This window comes from Columba livia, chromosome 25 (assembly GCF_036013475.1).
Source record: "Columba livia isolate bColLiv1 breed racing homer chromosome 25, bColLiv1.pat.W.v2, whole genome shotgun sequence".
Taxonomy (NCBI): Eukaryota; Metazoa; Chordata; class Aves; order Columbiformes; family Columbidae; genus Columba; species Columba livia.
The window spans coordinates 3,830,005-3,855,540 of record NC_088626.1 but is presented as its reverse complement, the minus strand read 5'-3'; the positions used below and the strand labels follow the sequence as shown (position 1 = coordinate 3,855,540).

Sequence of the window (25,536 nt, the reverse complement as noted above, 5' to 3'; positions counted from 1 at the left end):
AAAAGGTGCTTTGCTGTGCTGGGGTCTGCGCAAGGAAAACCCCCATGTGCAAGATCTGAGCCAAAAAATAGGGATCCTGGAGCAAGACAGGGAGTGTTTTTGCAGTTCCCCCCAGACCCTCTATAATGCAAAAACTCCACTCAGCGCTATGCACAGGGGATGTTTTTGTGGCCCTTTTTTCCCCCAATCTCATCCTCGGAGCAGCAATAAATAATGGAAGTAGGAGACCTTGGTTCATAGATTTATTCCCCGGGTCTCTTCTCCCCTGCAGCTCTTTCATTATTAGTCTGCAAGGGTTCAATACCAACTCGAGCAGGGTGTTATTATAATCTATACGCCAGCATGAGGGGAGGCATGTGAGCCGGGCAGCGAGCTCTCCCCTTTCTAATCTTTTAAACCCAAATGGAAAAAAAGAAAGAAAAAATAATAATAAATCAACTCCTCCAATGCAGCTTGGACTAAGCAAGAGCAGGAGTTAACGGTGACCACTAAGCTTCAAGTAACACTTAAAAAGTCCCTTTGTAGTGGGTCTAATAGGGTGATTAAACCTAAATGCTTTGCATATTTTGGGATTAACCCTCCGCACCCCACCGCTGGAGGCTGATATTTGGGGTTCGTTAGCGCGGAGTTGATTTGCTTTATTGCGGCTCTGATTGAGGAAGGTGTCCTGGAGTATTGGAGCGTCTCTGTCACCTGAATTTCCATCCTTCGCTTCCCCCTAAATTCCATCACAGCACGTCAGCCCAGCAAGGACGTCCCTGGGGAAAGCCAATTTCTTATTGCGTACGAACCCACGTTGTGCTTAATTTTCCCTCAGGTTTATCCTGCAATCATGGTACGAAGGGATGGAGGAACAAAACCTGCCTCTTTTTACAGAACCTGCCTCTATTTACAGACTATTTTCTCAAGAGTTGTATTCATGTTTGCAGACCCAGTCAAGCAAGGGCTCTTTTAGGATCCCTGCACTCCTACAAGCATCTTTCTAAAGATTTTAAGGAATATTTTTCTCCCCTCTACGGATCACAGCACCGTCGCAGATCCAAAATTCTGTGTTCAGCTTGCAAACACAGGTATTATTTCTGGGACATCTTCCTCATAAGTTAGCGGGGATCGATACGTGTATTAATCTCCTTAATTAAGAATCTGCACAGTTATCTATCACGCAGCCCCCGTCCCATCGTGTCGCAGATTCTCCTCACAGCATCGTGCCCATGTTTTCGGGGGCAATTACCTGGTCGGTGCTCGGAGTGTCCGAGATGTCATTCATGCTCCGACTCTGCGCGTGCCCTGATGGAGATAATAGAGAGAAGGTGAGAAATCCACCCCAAATTTCAGCCCCACGCACAAGGAAAGGACTTCAGCACAAAGAAATAAGGATTATTTATTCTCGCAAACACGATGAAAAGCCAAAATTATGATGTTTTTCTGATGACCGTCAAGCTGTGGTTACACAAACCACATCTCATCGATGGCTGTGGTGTGTGGGGGACTACGGTGGGTTCGTGGATTCGCTGACGGAGGGCATGGGAACAGAAATTAGCCTTGAAGATATTAAGGCCTACCCGTGAAAAAGATGGGAGTAAAGGAGTATACGGAGATATTAAGGTGTACCCGTGAGAGACAAGGGAGTAGAAGAGTAACATTGATGATAGCAAAATTAGCCAATGAGATGTTACTGCTGTAACTTGTAATCAGTAGTGAAGAGACACATGAATTGGTAAAACTGTATAAAAATGCACTTGTGGCAATAAATGGCATCTCCTGCTTTCATCCTGGAAGAACTTGGTCTATGTCACTTGTCCGTCTCAACCACAACAGCGGTGGGACCCCTTATAATTGCACTCGCCTGCTCTCGCTGCAATTTGATTTTGTATTGTTTTTCCCTGATTTTAGGAGAGTTTTGGCCTATCGCCATCCCCGGCTTACGCAGGCGGCCGTAGCTGGCGCTCTGGCGCATCCGCAGGTCCTCGGTGGAGCGGTGGAAGGCGGCGCCGGCGGCCGGGCTCCGGACAGGGCTGCGCGCTGCGGGGAAATAAAGCGTTAAAAGAGATGCAGGTACCCGGGGAACCCTTGGGTGATGCTGACGGTGAGATGCCGGGCTGAAAATCCACCACCCGGCACACCCGTTTTTCATCTCATATGTTTAAGCTGAATTACTTCGCCAGCAAGATTCCCCTTTTCCCCCAGGTGTTTTCTGCGTTAAGCATCTTCTCAAAAAAACTCCTGAATTCCCAAAACTGTGTTTTCCTTGGGGGAAAAAAACCCCATCTGGATCAGTTTTGTCGAGCTGCTCTGCAACCACAGCATCTACCCCCTTTTTTGTTAAACCCACTAAAAATAATGATGCAATTCCCACGGGGCATGTCCCTATTTTCAATGTGCTGATGGTATTTATTCCAACATCATGGAGTTGCCATTGGAATAAGAAACGTGAAGGACCCTTTTGCTCCTGCCAGTGACTTTCTTGTCCTCGATGTCCCTATTCGCATGTTCAAAGTGATGCCATCGTGTCAGCAAGGAAACAGAAACACAAAAGATGTCCCTATTTTCCACATCTACCAGGACTAACCGCAATGTTTCCAAATTGTCCTTTTTTTTGAGAGCTTCTGGGCAGAAATTAGCTCAAATATCGAGTTCACTGATACGGATGGTGGCTGCTTTGAAACATGGGGATGCCCATGGGGTGGCAATATTGCTCATTGATGGGCTCTCCCGTGTGCATTTGGACCTTGGGCACTGCTGTTCTGGCTACCCGAGGAGCAGCCGAAGGCCGGCAAATCTCAGGCTCCACCAAATGACCTCCATTTAAAGCTAAGTAAATAATCTAGTGTGAAAACAAACAAATCCCCTTTTATAATGGCTCAAAAATAGGCAGGTTCAACCACGGAGCAGACTGGATTTGTCTGTGGGCTGCTCTGCCAGGAAACCCCTGGGCCAAGCGACCGCTGGTGTCCCTCACCAACCTTCTTGTCCATCGCAGAATGGTTTGGATTGAAGGGACCTTCAAAGATAATCTAGGCCATGAGCAGGGACGTCTTCATCCAGCTCAGAGCCTGCTAAAAAGCCCGTCCCCATCTTTCTTATTGGCCTCTTTTAAGTACTGAAATATAAAATGACCGTGTCCACCTCAGGAGGCATCTCCTTGGCTTCCAGCTCCCAATGACCCCTCACCCTTAAAGCCACCAGTGGCAGAAGCTTTTAGGATCTTTCTCAATGCAGTAAAAAACCCCAAATGGTTGAGTTTCCCCATTTCCTTCTCCTCAGACTTTCCTCCCCACAGGCTTGTTCACCAAAGACTCACGGACGCAACCAAGCGCAGGTTGGACCCCAAGGACTCACTCGTGTTGGAGGAGACAGATTTGCCGATGTCGGCCAAGGACCGGTGGATTGGCTTCTTGGTTTGGTGCCGGTGCTTCCTGAGGAGCACGTAGCTTATCTTCTCCCGCAGCTCTGGCTTGAGCAGCCCGTCCTCAATCTGCTTCTCAATAACATCATCTGCAAGCACCCAACAAGAGAGACGCGTGAGTTGTCCCACCACAAACCCAAAGAACTCAAGACAACATTTATTGAGCTGAATTGATGGTTCTCAACTCCTGATTTCGTTTATTCCCGTGCAAGTTGGTTTTTATTTGCACGCAGCAAGGAAATGTATTTAAATCAGTTCCCAGCACACGGGGAAAAATCCACCTGAAACCACTGATACCCACTCATACCTATGATTTGGGGCAAAGAGTAGCCGTCTAAGTCCAGGAGCACCGTTCCCGTCTGTAGACACGTCCGCAGCTCAAACAGGCTGTGCAAGGACAACGTGGACACGTGGGGCTTGCTCCACCTCTCCCCACCTTCCTCCACCTTCTCTTCAAACTTGATCCACCTGCAACGAGAGCGGCAAAGTTGCAAAACATCTCGGCTCCACCACGGAACTCAACCCTGAAGATTTTTACCATCTTCAAACGGCTCCTGTGAGATTTGGGAGGTTTGAACTTGCATTTAACCAGGACCCACATGGGCCAACCGTGCACGCAGGAAAGCAAAAAATCAGGGCGTTGCAAACATAACTTTAATGCCTCAGGTTTCAACCTGGTTGCTTCACTCCCCTGGTGGGAGATGAGCTGGTTTGTGAGCCCTTGGAAATCAGCTCTTCCTCCTCCGTTCCTTAATTGTACAAACCAAAGACTTGAGAGCGAATGAATGGGGCCCAGCAGCTCTTGCCCAGACGTCCATTTGGGGCAGAAAGCTGCTTTTCCTTTGCTCCGTGGATTAGCCCTCGTAGGGCTTAACCTTGCAACTTTTAACTGGTACAACTGGGATTTGGGCACAGACGGAAAGGACGTAGGAGGTTTTTGGAAACAGCTGATGGCTCCCAAATGCTGTAGGAGAAGAGTGGGGAGAACACAGGATTGTATGTGTGTTAAAACGCTACTGCAAAGAGAAAACCCTGTGTGTTCCTATTAAAAAAACGGTCTGTGCTTGGGACAAAACCCCAGAGCATCCAAAAAATACATTTGCCCCTTGTGCGCATCACTCTAAATCTCCCCAACCTGATATTTTTGCAGAAACCCCTTCTCCATCCTTTCAAACATCGCTTTTATTGGGGGGTAATTCAAGCTTCCCGCCGTAGTGCCCATTCAGCCCCGGCGGTGCTCGCCCAAAGCCGATTAGGTCTCTTTTCCTTTCTTTTTACCCCATTTTCCTGCCGAAAGTGGGTTATTAACATGCACGCGGGTGGGCGTGCAGGACTCGGGGCGTGTTGCCAGCGTCCCGTGATGCTTTGGCCACGGCTGCAGCAAAACCCCGTCTCCCCGCTGCGATCGGCTTCTTTATCTCCATGTATTTCCATTTATTGGGGATTTAGGCGCAGGTAACGCTGCTCCCAGCGAGAGCAGCGGCTCAAGCAAGAGTGGAAATCCGGGACTTGTGAAACCTCCATCCTCCCGGGGGGAATTTAGAAACCTCCATCTCAAGCTCTCCCTGGTGAAAATTCCAATGCAAATGCTGATTTTTTGACTTCCAAGCCTTTTGGGGAGTGGTAAATAAATGCAAAATGGGTGGGGAAATAAAGAATTTTAGCAAAAGCATCTCTGCATTTGAGCAGGGCTGGGAGCCAGGAGGATGCTCCATGGTTTTCCAAATTTTGGGTGATGCCAAAAATCAGCCCAAGAGACGGGACAGTACCATCAGCAGCCCCAATTCCCTCCCCAAATCCCCCAAACCTTACACAGCTGAGGGTAGGAAGAGAAAATTCCACTTGGATTTGGGATTTTTCGCCTTGGATAAACTCCTATTTCAATAAAGCGAACGCCACTTGCGACTCCTCTAATAGTTCTTATCAAAGATATAGTGGGTGGGGTCTTATTCTTATTCTTATTCTTATTCTTATTCTTATTCTTATTCTTATTCTTATTCTTATTCTTATTCTTATCCTTATCCTTATCCTTATTCCTTATTTCTCACTCCTTATTCTTATTCTTATTCTTATTCTTATTCTTATTCTTATTCTTATTCTTATTCTTATTCTTATTCTTATTCTTATTCTTATTCTTATTCTTATTCTTATTCTTATTTCTGATTTCTCATTCTTTATTCTTAATTCTTATTCTTATTCTTATTCTTATTCTTATTCTTATTCTTATTCTTATTCTTATCCTTATCCTTATTCTTATCCTTATCCTTATTCTTATTCTGATTTCTCATTCTTTATTCTTATTCTTATTCTTATTCTTATTCTTATTCTTATTCTTATTCTTATTCTTATTCTTATTCTTATCCTTATCCTTATCCTTACTTCTTATTTCTCATTCCTTATTCTTATTCTTATTCTTATTCTTATTCTTATTCTTATTCTTATTCTTATTCTTATTCTTATCCTTATCCTTATTCTTATCCTTACTTCTTATTTCTCATTCCTTATTCTTATTCTTATTCTTATTCTTATTCTTATTCTTATTCTTATTCTTATTCTTATTCTTATTCTTATTCTTATTCTTATTCTTATTCTTATTCTTATTCTTATTCTTATTCTTTATTCTTTATTCTTTACTCTTATTCTTGTTGCTTGAGGGGCAGGACTTTTGGCCTTGACAGCAAAAGTGTGGAAGTAAAACGACCTGGAAAAAAAGTTCTTTATATCACCTATTCCCATTTCCCAGCTCTCTGCTCTAATTCTCCAGTTTCCCAGCACGTTACCCCAATTTTTTCAGCCTCCCAGCACTTCCTGAAGGGTTTTGCTCTCACGCTGCAAAAGCGAAAAGATGGGAAAAGATAAATTTACCTCTGTTCCTTCTCCTGCAGCCACTGGAAAAAACGCCCCAAAACCCCAATTTTTTCTGCATTTCCTTAATTCAGACGCGGCTTTTTTAATCCCATTAAAAGCAACACTCATTCCCTGACCCTGTTTCACCCAGGGAGGGGTTTACACGACACATTTTCACATTTTTACAGAATCACACAATGTCAGGGATTGGAAGGGCCCTGGCAAGCTCATCCAGCTCATCCCCCCATGGAGCAGGAACACCCAGATGAGGTTACACAGGAAGGTGTCCAGGCGGGTTGGAATGTCTGCACAGAAGGAGACTCCACAACCCCCTGGGCAGCCTGGGCCAGGCTCTGCCACCCTCACCAGGAACAAGTTTCTTCTCAATTTAAGTGGAACCTCTTGTGTTCCAATTTGAACCCATTGCCCCTTGTCCTATCACTGGTTGTCACCGAGAAGAGCCTGGCTCCATCCTCCTGACACTCACCCTTTAGATATTTGTAAACATGGATAAGGTCACCTCTTGGTCTCCTCCAAGCTCAAGAGCCCCAGCTCCCTCAGCCTTTCCTCACCCGGGAGATGCTCCACTCCCTTCAGCATCTTTGTTGCCCTGCGCTGGACTCTCTCCAGCAGTTCCCTGTCCTGCTGGAACTGAGGGGCCACAACTGGACACAATATTCCAGGTGTGGTCTCCCCAGGGCAGAGCAGAGGGGCAGGAGAACCTCTCTGACCTACTGACCACCCCCTTCTAATCCACCCCAGGATGCCCAAAGCATCAACCCAAAGCATCTCCTCAATGCTCACCTGGCCGATTCTTTCCACTCCATCTCATCACCATCGTGCTGCAGCGTGTCCATCTCGGTGAACAACGTGGGGTTGGGAGGCTCATCGTCTTCCCCCAAGATGTAGCGGAGACGTTCGGCGGCCGGTGACACTGTCGGGAAGGGGAAAAGTAGAGATATACCATCGGCTGGAGATGAGATGATCCCAATTCATTTCTATATGGAATGCGCCCAGTGGGGAAAGAGGGATTTGGGGGGCTATTTAGGATCTTGGGATTAAAAAAGGAGGTTTTGAGGAAAATGTTTAAGGTGATAGACATTAAGGGGTGGGGAAAACCTAATTAATCTTGTCCCAAAATCTCCGTGCAGAGAGATACTGGTGGAAAGGTGCGTCGCAGGAGGAGGGGAATATATAGGAAATTAGGGATCACAGTGACTCCTATATAGAAAATAGTCAAATTTCCCTTCCAGCAGCAGCGTGTGCCCCATTTCCATGGGGCTTCCCCCATTTTTCCCTACTACAGAGCCTGGTTTTGCCAGGTTGGAGCCGCCTGTCATCAGTAACCAAATCCTCACTGTCTCCGGTATTGGGATGTGCGGGCGCTCACAGGCATTTTGCTGCTGCAACCCTGAAGGCAACGTGGATCATTGGAGGGGAATAATACACATTTACCATTTCTGCAAGGAAAAAAAAGCAGTTTCTTGGCTGTGAAGATCCCTCCTGCTCCTTATGGTGCGACACAAAACCTGCCCGCAAATTCCTGACTGATGCAAAAAGGGTTTTTCATCTTCGGTGCATTCCCCGCGACCACGGGAGGGTGACGGGTCTGCCCTCTCCTCTCAAAATAAGAAAAACAGGCTGGATTTGCTCTTAACCCTCTCATTCTTGGTGTGTTTTTTTAGTAAATCCTCACGATTTTAGTTGCAGGGAGGGATCAAACACCCGAGTGTGAACTTGGATGTGGCAAAGATGGGGCTGTGCCCCGGATATTCAAACCAGAGGTTAAAACCAGCCCCGTGTCTCCGTAGAAATGGTGTATTTTTAATCAATTTTTATTAAATATAAGAATTTCTTAATGAAATCATGGGTCTTAGACCCTCACTTAATACAGTTAATCCAGCCCAGAAAATGTCTTAGAATCCTCCCGCACTCAAACCTGGGAATAAGAAAGCTGGGTAATACAGGACCCCAAAAAGCAGGTGATTAAATTTGTGTGTGAGAAATGAGAATAACAAGAATATTGCCCTATCCACCCCAAAAAGCAGCCAAAACCCAAGTCCTGAAAGAATAGGACGTCTCTTGCGCTCTAGGCTGAGCCTGCTTAACCGCTTAAGCCCTTTAAGCCCCAGCGCCAGGACTAAAGCGCCGTTGTCAAGTCCTCCTTCCACTTCCATAAGCTTCGTTATTATGATTATTAATATTCCTGTTAATTTTGGAGCTGGGCTACGTGCCTGGAAGGCTTCAGGCTCTTGAAGCTTAAGTGCTGTTCGCGTAAGAGGGGATGAAATGGGTGAGAAACCGGGAACCCGCCCCCGCTCTCACGCTTTGCTCCACAGCCCCAAACTTAAAATGCCTAAAAACCCCTAAATTCACACTAAATGCAACGAGCCAGACGGCGGCAAAGGGAGTTTGCTGGAAATATCCCTCTTGGGTAGGACCTTCAGATGCATTTATAAAAAAAGGGGGATTTGTAATTTTGCCGGAGGGGTTTGCAAATCCTCAACTCGATCGTTGTTGCTCCCAACGCTCAGTGATGTTTTTTGGTCCTGAAAATTTGATCAAGCACCTAAATTAACCCCAGGAAGCAGCAGATACTCGCTTGAGAGGATTTAGTGTATAGCGGTGCCCAGGGTTTGGCACCTCCGGGGAATAGAAGAGTAAAACTGCAACGACACTGGCCAAAAACCACAAAGCCACCCTAAAATTAGCACCTATTTCTTGCAAGACAGGTGCCCCGAGTGGGTTTGTAGCTCCCTGAGGCAGGTTTTATGCTGAGAAAACACTCCTGGGCTGCGATTCCTGCTTTACAGCCACCGAACCCCAGCTGGGATTTCAGCCACGGTGGATCCGAATGGAGTGTTAATGCTGCTGATAATATAGGATGATTTTACGTACACAAAGACTTACATTTCTGTGGGTAATCGGACAGGACAGACCGGTTACACTGAGTTAAACCTCCTTTAATACAAGGTGCACGGAGCCCGTTGCACCCCAGCTTTGATCCAGCAGTAAAACCTCGCCTAGAGATGCTTTTCCAAACTGCAAATCCCGCTCTGGATTTAGATGCAATAAAAAAGGGGTCGGGGGAACGCGACGCTGCTTGGGTTTGCAGACTAAACCTTATTTAAGGCTCCAGCACATTAACCATCCACTGTCAGGGCCCTCTAGACATCAACAGCCTTTTCTGGGGGTTTTTGAGGTCAGAAAGGTCCCTTCCCCCCAAAAAAGAAGAGGAGATGGGGTGTACATCCCATAGGATTAGATACTCTACTCCTGTTCAATAAACCCCCAGGTTTGTGAGACATTTCTCCTCCCAAAAATCCTATTTTCTGCCTCCCCACTGCTGGAGAGCAGCAGAAGTTGATACAATCCCCCCTGTCCCCGTTATATTTTCGGGGTGAGTTTTAGAGCTCAGTGCCCTAAGCTCAGCCCAAGTTGTTCTTGCAAAGCAAAAGCAAAGCTGCAAAAAAATGGAGCCTTTTTTACCCACACCACAGACACCAAAGAGCGATGGAAATAATAACCTACCTGGAATAATTTCCATATTTTCCCCCATTTCTTCCCGGCTAAACCAAACCTTCGCTGCGCGGTAGAAAAAAATCAACTCCCAAACTTCCTTTCTTTATCCACTCAGGCTTGTTAAACTCCCCAGGCTTAAGGAGCAGATTATAGGGAATATAAAGCACTTTCCTCTCCCTCGGGCTCTCATGACGGGAAGTTACCAAATCAAACGGGCCGCGTGGCGAGAGGTGAGCGTTTGGTGGCAGCGGGATGGAGCGAGAAAGGGGAGGGAGGGAGACGTGGGAGGACGGAAATCCAAGATTTAGGTTTATTTGGGGGTGAATTTCTCTTTCCCACTTGGCGTGAGGTGGGAAAAACCCCACCAAGCTCATGGCAGAGAGGTTTGTTTGGGGAAAAACACCCACATGATGGAGTTTTCCTGAGGGAATGCGGAGTTTGGAGTGGTTTTCCTGCATAAAATGACTTTGTCACATCAAAACCAGCGCAGTGTTACATTGTGGTGGTATTTACTGCAGAAAGGGGGGGACAAGGTACTACTCGCGCCGCTACCAAAGGTGCAAATGGGCTGCGAGCGAAGCCACCGCAAATAAAAACCTCCCCATGTTATAAAATAAAAGGAAAACCTTCCCCTCCATAGGGAAAAGCAAAGCTGAGCACCTGAGCTCTGCTGAGCCGCGACGTGGCAGCTCGACAGAAAACCGGATAATTTCTATAGGGGGAGCGAAGAAAAACCAAACAAACGCAAACCCTAAGAGATCGACAGCTGCTTTGCTGTGCAAAATGTTAATCCCCGCTAAGGAGATTTAACGAGACCAGGCAAAACCTCGGGCAAAAGCCTCTGGGGAACAAGGTGTGATGACCGGGGTGTCTGCACCCTCGGGACCCCGCGGTACCTGGATTTGCTCGGTCACCACGTCCCGAGGGCGAGGACATAATAAAAGAAATATTATAAATTAAAAAACAATCTCTTTTTTGCTCACCCATCACCTCGTCAGCCTCAAATCCCACTTCACACCCTGTGTCCAGCTCTCAGAGATGTCCACAGGGCCAAATAAACCTGGGAAGCATCGGGAAAAGCCAAACGCAAACACCGGACCAAGCAACGTGGCTAAGTACACAGGGGGCGATTTAAGCCTGGCTTAAATGCCACAAAATTCCCCCCAGGACTCACTGGTCCTGCTGGCGTTGTCGTTGCCGCTCTCGTAGCAGCCGTGGCCGCCGTCGTCGGTGTCGGAGCGATCGTGGCGCTCGTAGTGCCGCTCGCTCTCGCTCGCCCGGTCCCGGCTGGACGCCGATCTTCGCCGACGCCGTTTCCGCCGGTAGCCCCGCGGCACCGGCACCCCAATGTAGATGGAGTGGTAATCTAGAGGAGGGGGAAAAAAAACTTTAGAGAGCAGATCTGGGTGTTTTTTGAAAATAAATAAAATCCAGGGAGATATTTGACTTCTAGAATCATAGAATCATTGGAAGAGACCCTCAGGATCATCGAGTCCAACCATAACCCAACTCTAGGACTAACCCAAGTCCCTGAGAACCTTGTCTGAACACATTTTAAACCCCTCCAGGGATGGTGACTCCACCACTGCCCTGGGCAGCCTTTTCCAATGCCCAACAGCCCTTTCCATGAACAACTTTTTCCTAATGTCCAATCCCATCAGGCTTAAAATACCCATAAGAGCACTTTGCACGTTTTACGCGGGATGTGCCGAGCCGAGCGCCCGGAGACCCAACGCATCAGGCGACGCCTTTGGGGCATCCCCAAGGTTTCGCTCACCTTCCTCATCGTCGTATCTCCTCCTGGAGGTGCTGAGCCCCCTCTCGCTCATCCCATCCTCATCCTCCAGCATGGTCCTGCCGCTCGCAGAGAGCTGGGCCAAAAGAGAGAGATTTTAAAGGGTGTTGGGGATGCAAACAGGCTCTTCACACACCCGCCGGGTGCTCCTTGCTATGAAAATCCGTCATGCGTGGCCCTGGTGAAGGGACAAGGTATTTCCCAGGTGGGTGAGGAGCTCTCAGTTCACAAAATCTGGATAAATTTCACCCAGGTTACATCTCCGCTCTCCTATTCCTGCTGCTCAAAGGAAGGCGTAAGCGAAGCGTGAGAGATTATTACACAGATTTGCTGGTATGATTACAGACATAAGCTCAGTTAACAGAGGTTGCTCACTGGCAACAAACACCCGTTTAATTTTCGGGTGTGACCTACACAGATAAAAGGGGTTTTGCAGACACACAGTTCATTTTTCCCCATCTCCTAAGCACAGATTTTCCACCCTACACACGCGACCGCTTCCAGGTATCTTCCTTCCAACCTGCTGTTTTATTCCCCATAGGAGTTTCGTTGGATTTTGCCACGGATGCTAATTAATCGCTTAATTATCTGACCTCCAGTGATTGCCTTTCACACTTGACTTGGACGGGGGAACAGTTACTATTCGTGGCAGCAAGGTCGATATCGCCCAAAGTCACTTTGAGAGTGGCGGCAGAGCCACCCTCGCCATGTCCACAGCAATATCCTCCCATTTTCCATCCATTTTAGGGAATAAAAAATCTCAATTCAAGCCAAATAAGTTAAAAATCTAAAGCGAACGGGGTATGAACACTCCAGGGCGGCTCTGCTTGTTTTGCCCAATTATTGACCCATTTTCCCGCAAGGCCAAGAGCATTTTTAGCCCAATAGCTCCAACCCTAACCCTGTTGCTATTTGAAGAAAACTCTTGATTTAACCAATTTGGGATATTTAGTTTTGCCCACGTTAACCCAACACTTTTTGCCGAGGTGCAAGAAACAATTTATTTTAGGGATAAACACCTCTGGATGGACAAAAATGCCCCAAACCTGGGATAACAACAGTCACAAGCTTCCTGAAAATAACATTCTGGGGCTAATTCTGAGGATTTTAGGAAGCTGATGCTGGCAGGAAAAGCAGCAAAATACCCAGCCAGCTGCAAATATAACTCTTTATGCCCTAAAAACAACCCAGCACCTTCACAAACCTCCCCAAGAGATTTCCCCATGAGCTTCAGCGCTGGGTCGGGGTCCCCAGGTGATGGATGGGGATACAAAACCCACCAGCTGGGTCTATGTTGGGAAGAAATGCGACTTTTTTCGGCAATCTGGTGAGATGTCACCACAGCCTGAATAAACCCATCTAATAAATCCACTAATAAATGAAAGGTCCAGATTGATGGCGTCTGATTTATGAGAATTGTACAGCCTGGGATTTTTTTCCTCTAATTTTTTATATATAAAGCTTTTTCTCCCCAAAAATCCTCGCACGCAAACGCAAGCACGACGCAGACTAGAGCGGTTTGAAAGCACGACTGCAAGCACGCTAGAAATAAGGGGAGGGAAAGAAAAGCATCGTTATCTTTGCCAATTAAACCCCACCAGCTCCCAGTTCCGCTATTTTACCGTTAATAAACTCACCTCGAGCTCCCCAAATAACGCTCAGGAATTGGAGGATGAGGCTACGGAGTAAAATCACGGGTGCCGGTGGGTGCGGGAGCCTTGAGATAAAGCTGCTCCCGCCACCATCGTATTGACGCCTAATGCCAAACGCTCCGTAGCTCCCAGGTTCAAATGTATTTTGGGCGACGCCAATTGACTTTGGGAGCAGAAAAGCATCATGGGATGCGATGAAACCTCCGGAGGGGACGGGATGTTCTCGGCAGCGCAGATCTGGTCTTGTGCAGTGACGGTTTCTGGATATCGGACCATCGGGACGTCGGAAAATTCAAGTTGTGCGTCCCCAGCTTGCGGGGTTGTGTTTTCTGGGGGGTTTTTTTGAAGCATTTTTGGCTCTATCATGAGTGATTTGGGAGGGAAACCGCATTGATTTGTTTCCTTTGTGCAATATTATCCACATCTGATCATAAGGGATGGAAGAGAATTCTTTAGGGAGGCGCAGAGAAGCGTCACCACGGGCAAAAAAGCTCCTAAAACCCCCGGTGACAATGGGATCAACCCCTGGGCCACCAAGCAGTTTGGGGGAAGATTTTGATGAGAGTTGCGCACCTAATTATTTTAAAACGTCCACGTTTTCGCTTGTAAGATGTCGAACATTTATCAATTTGATTTCCCGACGAGGAAGCTCCCGAGGTGTCGGCTCCTATTTAACGCCTGGCTTGCTCGCCTGCGCTCGGCCTTTTAAAACAGGGGTATCGATAAATCCGCATCAAAGCGGCGCCCGGCGCTTCGTCACAGCTGGTGTCATCGTTAAGAAAAATAATAAGGGCTGGGAAATCAAACTTTGCGCTTTGAGGTCATTGGAGATCGGGGCTTTTCGGTGGCGTGATCCGGAGCCTCAGCAGAAGCAAAGCGGAACCTGCTTGATGCTTTATCCCTATTCCATTTTCTTCACGGTTTTATTAAATGTGCTCATCCGTGTGTAGCAGGGTCAGGTCTGGAGTGAGGCAGCAATGCAAAATTTAGGGTGAATTAGGGAATATTATTGGCATCCCTAATATTTCAAGTTACAAGCTACATTTATAAGCTTTTGCAAAGCGCGCTTAGGATTTCACGCCCTTGCTTAAATCTACATTTCCCGTTTTCCAGGCATTTGCAGACCCAATTTCCATGTGTCCTGGTTTTGTTATAAAACAAGTTTCTCTTGTAGTGAATTTGCCTGTGAGCTAAAGCTTCATATTAGCTGCATTTTCCTGGAGAACCAGACACATGTTTTGGTAACATAGCAATGGAATGAGAAGTTATTGATAAGCATGGATGGACATCTCGTGAGAGGGGCAACGAGAAACAGGTGACCAAGAAACTGACCAAGTGTGTATAACATCCCATTCACATGAATGCTTCATATAAAAGTGGGAGATCACGAGGATCTCGTCCCTTTTCGCTTCTCCTTTTCCTTTTTGCCATTTTGCTTATGGCTGACATTAGGAGAGCACCTTGTTAGTCGTCCCTGTGAACTGAGGCCAGTGACAGACTGAATCCAGCTCCGGTTGGCTGCAGAGTCCAGTCCAGGACTTCGGGTGCCAGCTCTGCAGTTGCTGAGACTTTCAAGATTGGTTTTGTATATTTTGTATTATTTTCTCCATTCTTATTAGTAGCATTAGTAAAACATTGTTAATTTTTCCAACTCTCTTCCCTCTGTCCTTCTTTCCCTCCCAATCACCTGTGCTGAGTGGGAAGCGGGGAGAGGGAGGGGTAAAAGGGGGAGAGGGGGTTAACAATACATCTGCCAGGGTTTTATTGTCACCCCGCAATCAAAACCCTCGACACCATGGAAATAAGGGAGCTGGGTGCTCAATGTGATGCATGAATTGAGTTTGCCCCATCTCACATCACTCACCGTTTGTCAAAAAACCGAATTAATCCACAAAAATCCTGCATCCGACCCATTCCGTGGTCCAGTATCAGCCAGGAAAATGGTATAAAGGTGTTGGCGGCTCCTGTAATAAAGAGAAATAAAAAGAAAAATGAACTTTCCTTCTCCAAATAGGTGGAAATACAAAGAGGTTGAATTTATGGGTTTTGGTTTCTTAAGGTTTTATTAAACATCTCCTAGGGAAGAAAAGCAAAATCCATTAAGCCCATGAGCTGCCTTGTTATTCTATAGATAATTGTGCTCACCCCATTTCCCTGCACGTTTTACATTCTCCACTTGCAAAAAAACAACCCCTAACCCACAACCCAATTTTGGCCAAAAAAAATTCAATAACCCAACTCTTGTGGTTCACAGCTTTATTTTCAATGTGATTTCTGGAATAAAGAAGGTTCAAAAAGAGCTTTTTCAGGCCTGTGCTGCGGATTGCTTCTTGTTTAGTTAAAATATAAAGCTTGGGAATAGTCAGAAGAGGGAGACAGAGCCCAGCAGTCGCACACCAGCGCTCACCCGCCTTTCCCTGCTTGGGCATCCGAATAAATGAACCAAAAAACCTTCATTAATAAAAAGCGCCACTAATAAACCCAGCGTTCCCTTGGCCGAGCTGTGCTGCAGACACATCGCTCTGTTGAAAAATAGATTTTTGGGGTTTTTTTCTTTGCATTTCGCTTTTGAGACGATTCCTCTTGTTTGATGGATGCAGCGATTACAGCCGCCCTGGGGCACCCGCAGGATTTGGGTACATTTGGACAGAAAACAGGTCCCTGATCTACGCACTCGTCTCTGTGTTTGATTTACGGCTGCTGGGGGAGGCTTTGCCATCGGTATTTTATTGTTCAGGCAGCCCAGGGAGCTTTGCAGAAGGTTTCACTGTTGTTTTTGGGGGTTTTTTGAGAAAAACACATTAATATTTTTGCAATTCATCTCGCTCGAGGTTTCCCTGTGAGCCCGTTTCCCAATGCGGCTCAATTTATCGGTTGGATGCGACACACACCGGTTATTTAATTGATACATCCTGAGCGATGCGGGAGGGAATCCCTGCTTTGATCACCACGTTGTAGTGCTAAAAATTAAGAATTATAAAGGGTCGTTCCTTACGTGGTCATTAGAGATCGGTGTCCAGCAGAGGGGGGTTATCACCATCCCAGACGCAGCGCGTTGCCAAAATAAACCCGTCTTCTCTTCTAAAATCGCCGAGCTCTCCTTTTCCTTGCCTGGGGATAAAAACTGAAGCCACAGGTCATAGGGAAGAGCTGGAAAACTTCAGATATTGGGTTTTCCTTGTCCAAACAACCGTCTTGCTGCAGGTTGTGCCTCCCTGGGGGTTTTAACCTTGGAAAAGCTCTTTGGAAAAGCTCTGCAGAGCAATCTGCTCCAGTTTTTGCCTTTAGTTGTGATTTTCTGGGGGCTGGGCACATTTGGGGATCTACCATAAAATCACGATTTCTCAGGAGATCAGGCTAAATATAATTATAAAGATACCTCAAAGCGCAATGACAATGGTGCTACTTCCCTCCCATGGTCTGACTGGCACGCAGCAAGCAAAAGCAAATTTGCAAAACACAACATAATTCACATTTATTCCGTAAAAAAAACCAAACTAATAAGATGTACAAACACTTCAAAATGTCAAAATAGCACAAAAGAGCCCGGGGAGCTCATGTGCCTGCACAGTACGTTGTATTTTTTCTAACCCTTCCAGTGGCACTTTGCAGTTTCCCCCAAAGTACCTCCTGACCCTGAGAAGATAAATCACGTCATTTCCATGTTCGATGCCCTAAGAGCTTCGCTCCAAGATGCTTTTCGGTCCTTCTCACACTTTGCTGCAGTGGGAGGTCCCTTCCTCTTCATCCTCCTCATCGTCGGCGCTGACGGGGACGTAACCCCCTTCCCTGGGCAGGCACCAGCACCAGCCTGCGCCGCTCAGGTCCAGCGCCCCGAAACTCAAATCCCGCGTCTCCAGGATCCTGAAGTCGACGGCGTCCAGCTTGGCGTAGATCTCGTCGAGCTTCTGCCAATACAGCCAAGCCATCACGAGGCCGATCGCCTGCAAAATAACGATTAAAAACATTATTGGTCACGTCATCCCGTCCCCAAGGGCTTTTCACAGCTGTGAGCTCAACTTCCAAATGTGGCTTCGAGAAAAGAGCGCGAGAATCAGTAAAAATTTGCCAAAGCAACAGGCTCGTTGCTAAACTCATTAACGGTCACGTCCGTCTGGTGATTTGTCACATCAGCCCGGACAGTGGGACATGGATTAGTTGGGCATCACCAGGAGCATCACAAAGAGAGAGGCGGAGATCCAGGCTCTGCTAAAATTAGGGTATTGCTGCAAGCGCGGTGCCGCGCAGGTTATCACCCATCGCCCTGCTGGCCGTCGGGGAATTAAAAATAAGCTTTAAATCTTCAGCAGAACTAAAAAAAAAGGCATTTTCACCAGCAAAAGATGTCAAGCGCATTGCTTTGATTTCAGCTGACGTCTCCTTCATGGCGGCTACAACGATGAGGTGATAAAGCCGTCGTCAGGAGCTAATCACAGACCAGGCGCTGATGAGGGATGTGGTGACAATCAGAGCACTGGTGACAATCAGGGCATTGGCATGGTGATAATCAGAGCATTGGGATGGCGACAATCAGAACACTTTCAGCACAAGCTACATATTTTGTACTAACCCTTTACCCAGCTTGACTACTGATCCTTAAAAGTCAAGTTTATAAGCCCCAGATGCTTCGGGATATCGCGGCGTTGGCACCGGGATACAAACCGCAGCTTTATAGATATTTTCAATGCAGGAGAGGGGATGGAGAAGGATGAGAGCATCTTGAGCCTTGGGGCTTTTCCTATCATTTCTGAGGCTCATAGTTAATGGGTTTTTTCTGTATATTCTTTCCTTGCAACAAAAAGTCAATAACTAACTCAGCTGCACCTGTACCATCCATCAGCTGAAACCTCCCGTTCTGTTGCGGCACATTGGTTTTAAAGCTGAAAAATACTATTAATCATTTCTCTAGGTCCTAATCGATCCATTAAGCGAAAGATATATGGAGGTAAGAGCAAAGGGTTGTAATGCACCTTAAATTAGGGACTATTTTATTCCATAGTGGAAAGTGTTTGCTCAGAGGAGGCTGCAGGAAACAGAGGCAAAAACTCCATAGGGAAAAAGCAAATCAGATAAATTTGCTGAAAGCAAACAGGCAAACACAAACATCACTGGGTTTGTTAATTTGCTTTTCGGAGATGAAGAAAGTCGCTGCCATCCCCATGAGCAGCCTGTGCCTCACACAGAACCTGCCCCAAACCAGCTTGATATTTATATTTCCTTCTCAAATGAACCCAGAGGTGGGTCCTGAGGGGACCCCCCAGATCGACAAGGCAGAAGGAGCAGAAAATCACGTCCCAACATGGAGAACCCTTCTCTGAACTCCTCAGTTGGGGCTTGTCCCCGTCCCACCTTCCCAATTTCACCCACCGATCTGCAAAGAGCAACCCGCTCATTCAGCGTTCCAGCTAATTACTGATAATCGGACTAATCACCTAAAGAACAAATGAGGAGGCAGCGTGGTTACGGCCAGTGGGGCTTTCCCGTTTGTGGGAATTACAGAAATGCTGGATTCGCACCATTAGGGAAAGATGACTATGGATGCTGAAAGAAAAATCAAGTTCTGGAAACATCTCAGCATCTCCTTTTGTTATAAAATGACCCAAAAATCAGGTTGTCTGACAGCCCCGGTAACTTTGGCGTCTGTATCTGCCCTCAGAATATTCCCTGCTGTGCTGCGGATCATTGAAGCATCTCAGCGGGCAGCTCCTTCCCCAGCGCTTGGAAAACTATTTCATTCTGTATACGGAGACGCATTCATCTCTGATTCAACCTGTGCGAGACGCGTTCGCTCCCCGAGAACGTGTGCGATGCCAAAATCAGACTCAGCTGTGTTCGGTGGAGATGCAAAAAATAACAAAATCAAAGATTTTTTCATGGAAATGCCAAAGAATCACACAATCCCAGAATGTCAGGGTTTGGAAGGGACCTGGCAAGCTCATCCAGTGCAATCCCCCCATGGAGCAGGAACACCCAGATGAGGTTACACAGGAAGGTGTCCAGGCGGGTTGGAATGTCTGCACAGAAGGAGACTCCACAACCCCCTGGGCAGCCTGGGCCAGGCTCTGCCACCCTCACCGGGAACAAGTTTCTTCTCAAATTTAAGTGGAACCTCTTGTGTTCCAGTTTGAACCCATTACCCCTTGTCCTGTCACTGGTTGTCACCGAGAAGAGCCTGGCTCCATCCTCCTGACACTCCCCCTTTAGATATCTGGAAACATGAATGAGTCCCCCCTCAGTCTCCTCTTGTCCAGCTCCAGAGCCCCAGCTCCCTCAGCCTTTCCTCACCCGGGAGATGCTCCACTCCCTTCAGCATCTTTGTTGCCCTGCGCTGGACTCTCTGCAGCAGTTCCCTGTCCTGCTGGAACTGAGGGGCCACAACTGGACACAATATTCCAGGTGTGGTCTCCCCAGGGCAGAGCAGAGGGGCAGGAGAACCTCTCTGACCTACTGACCACCCCCTTCTAACCCACCCCAGGTACCATTGGCTTCCTGGCCACAAGGGCCCAGTGCTGGCTCATGGCCAGTGGGGTCCTGCTTTCTTACCCCAAATCTGCCACCTCTTTGGTCCCCAAAAGCTGGGATGCAGGAGGACAAGTGTGGTGGGATGATGCTGCGAGACGCCTCCGTCTTTCCATGAACATCGGAGCATCCCCCCATGTGCATCTCGATAATAAGATTGTGCTAATCCATATTCAAGAGCAAAGCCTTTAAGTATTTAAAAGTTTTTAAATACTATTTAAACGCATGTCAAGCTTTAGCATTATTTGCTTCTATCAGGATGTCATCACTGGGCAGATTAAAATCCCGCTGGCTGAAAGGACCAAGAGCACCAAAGCCTTTGAAATGACAATTTTTCAGGCAATCTTGTTATTTTTTCCTCCCTAAATCAAAGGGGAATTCAGAACAGATTTGTGTTTACAATCAATGGAATGCAAATAGATCCAATTCTGCAAAACCAGCCGGGTTCAGGGACATCGTCCCTCCTGCTCCTCATAATGCAGCATCCGCGTTAAATTGGGAATTTCTCAAATGGAATAAAATTACCCCGAGTCCTTCGCTCTCCTCTGAGTTATGAACCACCTTCCATTCCAGCTCGCCTCGAAATTTCCTCTTTCGCTTAATGAAAACAGAACAAGCTGTCAGGAATATAGATGCGTTCAATATCTGCAGCACCAAGGGCACCATGTTTTCCCGAAGAAAAGAGGCTCCTAACGCGATCGCTGATTTTACTGCGGCGCGATATGAAGGAAGGCGTTATTGCAGAGGAGCATGTTCACAAAACATAGCAAACCAGAGGTGAAAAATACTTAAAAGCTGCTTTTCTCCCTGCTTTCCGTCCCCTTGTGATGGTATCACTGGCGAGCAAGGGGGGAACTGCTTAAGAGTTACTAGTTGTGCCCATTTAAAGTTAGAAAATTGCCTTTATTCTTGTTTCTAGCTGGTGTTGAGGGTTCCATTCTGCTGCTTTCTGAGCTGTTTGCCGGGGGATTGAACTGCACAGGGTTTACATGGGGGTATGAGATCATCCCGTAGCTGTTTTTACAGCACGCAAGAGCAGTTGTATGCAGCAAATAAATCCTTTGTGTACCGAGGGAATCGATAAAGCATCCAAGGGAAATCACAATATGATTTTATCTATCTGTATAAAGATATTTTTGCAACGATAGCACAACAGCAATTGGACTACTTAGGTTGTATTTTGCTTTGCTATCATAATTTGGTGGTCCCCAAAGCCCCGCAGATGATATTATTTGGGAATAAGCGTGCAACGTTGCACCAGGATGGAGATAACCTGTTGCTTTGTTGGTTTTTTAAAGCAGAATATCTAAATGCACAGCAAAATAAAAAGGGGGAGGGTGTCTGCTGCCATTTCCCACCTCTCCAGCTCCTCCCAGTAGCAGCTCGAAACAAACTGGTATTTTGCACTGAAGACCAACTGCAGCTCCAGAGCTTGATCTCCAGCTCTCCCTGGAAAAGCCCGGCTTAATCACAGAATCCCAGGATGTCAGGGGTTGAAGGGCCCTGGCAAGCTCATCCAGTGCAATCCCCCCATGGAGCAGGAACACCCAGATGAGGTTACACAGGAAGGTGTCCAGGCGGGTTGGAATGTCTGCACAGAAGGAGACTCCACAACCCCCTGGGCAGCCTGGGCCAGGCTCTGCCACCCCCACCGGGAACAAGTTTCTTCTCAAATTTAAGTGGAACCTCCTGTGTTCCAGTTTGAACCCATTACCCCTTGTCCTGTCACTGGTTGTCACCGAGAAGAGCCTGGCTCCATCCTCCTGACACTCCCCCTTTAGATATCTGGAAACATGAATGAGTCCCCCCTCAGTCTCCTCTTGCCCCAGCTCCCTCAGCCTTTCCTCACCCGGGAGATGCTCCACTCCCTTCAGCATCTTTGTTGCCCTGCGCTGGACTCTCTGCAGCAGTTCCCTGTCCTGCTGGAACTGAGGGGCCACAACTGGACACAATATTCCAGGTGTGGTCTCCCCAGGGCAGAGCAGAGGGGCAGGAGAACCTCTCTGACCTACTGACCACCCCCTTCTAACCCACCCCAGGTACCATTGGCTTCCTGGCCACAAGGGCCCAGTGCTGGCTCATGGCTTAAGTCAGGCCCAAACCCACCACATCTAGGGTAAAGAGCTTCTATGTCTTCATTTTCAGACCAGGGATGTCTGTGAGGACCAGCCATGAATTCTCCCCATCAACCCACTCAAGCACCTAAATAATATGTATGTCTATCAGACAGAAAATAAAATATCAGCACTCCAGAGCAAAAACTCGCGGGGACTTCATCTCAGACTCCCAGGGGCTGGATGATGCTTTTGAGCCACCTGGGAGGACAAGGAAATAAAACCCATTAATCACTCACAGCTTTTCAAACCATCACTTTATCAAATATTTCATTTGTTTTTCTCCCGTCCCTACCCCAGCAAAACCACACGGGGACACGCGGCCAGGCAAAGGCAATCTGATTAGTTTTTGGTTTAAGCCCCAATTATAAATGCTCATTTAATCCTAGAAGGCTCCCAGGGGTGTCTGCAAGTCCCTGCTACTGGAAGCCCCTTGAGTTTTCTCTATATAAAAGCTCAAAAAGCAAATTAAACCCTCACTTATTTAGTTCCTGAACCTGCGATTCCTTCTAGCCAATTTAGAACAGTGACACTAATTAGAGCCGGGTGCTGCGTCGTCATTAAGTTACAGGTGTTGGCAATATATTTAATATGGGAATTTGGGCCGCTTTAATGCAACTAATGGTTATTCCTTCTCTTCTAGCACTTGAGGAAGTTAAATATATACAATATATAAAAATATATCCAAGTATTTGGGGCTACGCTCCAATTTCTGTGGTTCTGGTGCAGCGTAGAACCTTCTGCCAGACACAAACCATCTATCTCTGTCTCCCACAGAGCTGCTGTAACATTTATTCCAAGGTTTTTTAGTGCTCAGCTCCATCCTTACCAAGCCCGGCTTTGCTCACTGTCTTGTAGCAGCTCCGCTTGGTTTTTTGCATTTAATGCTTTTGCATTAGGAACAGATCTCATTGGGGCTGATCTGGCGGAGATTTAATCGCAATATCCTCGTTGCTTGCTGATTGACAACTTGTCTGGCAAAAGGAAACACGCTCGGAGTCAGGAATATTTTTGGAAGCAAAGAATTAAAGGGCTCAAATGCTCATTTTCACATGATTATATAAGAAAAAGGTCTTGGAAAAGCGATTTTCCCTTAGGGATGTGTCTATGCACGTGTGGATGTGACCGGTGGCTCAGTTTGGGGTCAAAACGTTGCGTTTTGGGCCATTAGAGAGCACACAAAAGGAGCTCAGCTCCTCAAGTCGCATTTTCCCGGGCAAACAAACCCGCAAAGCTCCATTGGGCTTTTGCTTAAACAAAGGCAAAAATCACAAGATGGAAAATAGCAACGAAACGATGCTCGAGAACCTTCGCAGGGCGGCCAAGTGATTAACCACATTGCGCTGACAAAACCAGCTCTGGCCACCGAGAAAATAAACCATCAGCCCAACGAGGGTCTTGTGCAAGCAAAACTTTCTGCAAATAAAACCCTTTCTTGCACAAGTCCCGTACACCCAGTTCCAGAGGCCTCTGCCCATTTGTGTGGCTGTAAAGTTGGATTCTGCTCAACGCAAGAGCTGAATCATTTCAAGCTTTCCCTGAGCTAATCAAGTAAAAGGCAAGTATTTAACTTTTATTGGCTTTTCTTGCCATAAATTGATATTTATAGACCAGTCTCAGAGAGGTCGTGGACTGTAGATGGAAAAACCTTTTATTCTTTTCTACTACATTAAGCTCACATTGGCTGCTGGCGAATAAACCACCTGGAGCAACGCGGGTATTAAAAAGGGAACAAAATACAAATTAATCTTGCAAGGAAAAGGGAAACTTTGGCAACACGAAGCCTTTTATGCAAGGAAACGTTTAACGCAACTGTCAGCGAGAGATGAAAATGCCAACCCGCAAAACGCACCTTACGAGTCTAATGTCGCGGGTTTGAGGATTGAAATAGTTGATTTTCGGGATTTATACTCTTAGGAGGGAACATCGACATCTACAATGATGCCGTGTTACTCCAGCTGCTCCCAATGTAGAGCTTTGGAGATGAAATATTCATGTGAAACGGAGGCAGCAATAATTTACCGCAGAGCTAGATACTAACCCTTGAGAGTGACCTTTCCGGGATGTTTTTTCCTTTTAAATTGGACTTGTGCCGCTTTCTACTTCTTTAGGATGGAGAAAAAGGGCTTGAAGAGCTTTTTTAGAACTTGTTTCTACCTGATTACAGCAGCTGCACCTTCACTTTGCTCAAGAGGACAAAATCCCGTTGGAAAGTGGGATGAAATCCCATCTGCAAGGACACAGGGACAGAGAAATCGGAGATATTTTCCCCGAAGTCAATATAAAAGTTGCTGTGTGGGCACGGCAAAGGGGAAAGAGCAACACATGAGGTTATTTGGCTTATTTTAACTATAAAACCATGATGTAAATTCCTCGGATAATCTTCCTAGAGGCAGGGAAGGGAGGGATGCAGCCCATATAAAACAAATTGATGTGCTTTGCTGCGCCTGCTGAACGATCTGGGGTTGCTCCATAATTAAACACAACCGGTACGAGGCCACGATGTGAATTTGCCATTGAGTGCCAGCAACTAAATTAAAACGTCTTCTCGAGAGCGATAGGAAATGCATCACAGCTTGGCCTCGGTCGGCAGCTTGGCTGAGGAGAAGGGCGAGGAGATGGAATTATTACCGGAGAATGAAACATAGGGGGGAAAAAAGAGAATTAAAAGGTACTCTGCAAAGGCAGGAAAATAATTGAGTCGGCGCGTTTATGCTTTGCTCTGAATGAAGTAAAGACAAATGAACACGATCGCTTCCCCGCTCCTAAAATGGGATTATGATTATTTTTTTTCGCATTGCTTGATGGCTTATTGAAAAAAAGGCAGAGACGTTCATGATTTAAGAGCAATTGTAAAATGATAAGCTCCCTCTGCCTCGCACCGGTGGGGAGGGAGGTTGGTTGCCACGTGGGGATGTACCTGGGCAGGATTCTTCCCTGTCTCTTCACTTGTTAAATCAGTTCAAGACCCACCAGGATGCAGTGGATTTAGAGCTTTCCCCAAATGTGATCAGGCAGACGACTGTAGACGTGAGGATGCAAAGCTGAGCAGCCCGTCCTGCGTGATGGCCAAACAAAATTTGACGGTTTCTCACATATGAGCATGATGGAAAGACAGAAATAATCAGCTGCTCACTGCAAACGCTCTAAAACAGCCAAAACTTTTCTTGCGTCCTTGTTTCTGCACTAGAGAGCTGGTTGCTCACCCCAAATCCAAGCACAAATAGAATCAGAGAATCATTTGGTTGGAAAAGCCCCTCCAGATCATCAAGTCCAGCCATAACCCACCCCGGCACTGCCCCATGTCCTGAGAACCTCATGTCCGTCTGTCCAACCCTCCAGGGATGGTGACTCCAGCACTGCCCTGGGCAGCCTGTTCCAATGCCCCACAGCCCTTTGGGGAAGAAATTGTTCCCCACATCCATCCTCAACCTCCCCTGGCGCAACTTGAGGCCGTTTCCTCTGCTCCTGGCGCTTGTTCCTGAGGAGCAGAGCCTGACTGCCCCTGCAGAGAGCAATAATAGAATCATAAATAATAGAACAATCTCAGGCACTTGGATGACAAACACCAGCTGAGCTCAAATCCTGACCTTTGAGCCCCCGAGCTGCTCATCATCATATCCAAGGCTGAAGTTTGATCCTAAGGAAAACCAAACAACACATTGAGGAAAACTGGGCAAA

The 25,536-nt window shown here is 46.9% G+C and overlaps 2 protein-coding genes across 28 annotated transcripts in view; both read right to left on the bottom strand.

Annotated features, from left to right (window-relative positions):
- Nucleotides 1-16,519, bottom strand: part of SLC4A5 (solute carrier family 4 member 5) — a 31,131-nt gene extending 14,612 nt beyond the window's left edge. For 5 of the 7 annotated variants that reach the window (XM_065040645.1, XM_065040646.1, XM_065040647.1 and 2 more), the window contains exons 1-10: nt 16,218-16,519; nt 15,087-15,186; nt 13,208-14,183; nt 11,553-11,646; nt 10,950-11,141; nt 7,058-7,187; nt 3,714-3,874; nt 3,340-3,495; nt 1,927-2,022; nt 1,232-1,287 (exon numbers count right to left, since the gene is read on the bottom strand). In XM_065040645.1, coding sequence (XP_064896717.1) covers nt 1,232-1,287; nt 1,927-2,022; nt 3,340-3,495; nt 3,714-3,874; nt 7,058-7,187; nt 10,950-11,141; nt 11,553-11,625 — 864 coding nt within the window. In that variant the 5' untranslated portion in view covers nt 11,626-11,646; nt 13,208-14,183; nt 15,087-15,186; nt 16,218-16,519. Of the gene's footprint in view, nt 1-1,231; nt 1,288-1,926; nt 2,023-3,339; nt 3,496-3,713; nt 3,875-7,057; nt 7,188-9,784; nt 10,148-10,949; nt 11,142-11,552; nt 11,647-13,207; nt 14,968-15,086; nt 15,187-16,217 lie in introns of those variants that run through there. The other 2 variants (XM_021291359.2, XM_021291361.2) reach the window with 2 other exon arrangements.
- Nucleotides 16,520-16,671: 152 nt separating this feature from the next.
- The window catches only part of LOC102087877 (tetraspanin-15), an 84,345-nt gene continuing 75,480 nt past the window's right edge, over nt 16,672-25,536 (bottom strand). For all 21 annotated transcript variants that reach the window (XM_065040660.1, XM_065040663.1, XM_065040665.1 and 18 more), the window contains one exon: nt 16,672-17,166. In XM_065040660.1, coding sequence (XP_064896732.1) covers nt 16,933-17,166 — 234 coding nt within the window. In that variant the 3' untranslated portion in view covers nt 16,672-16,932. The remainder of the gene's footprint in view (nt 17,167-25,536) is intronic.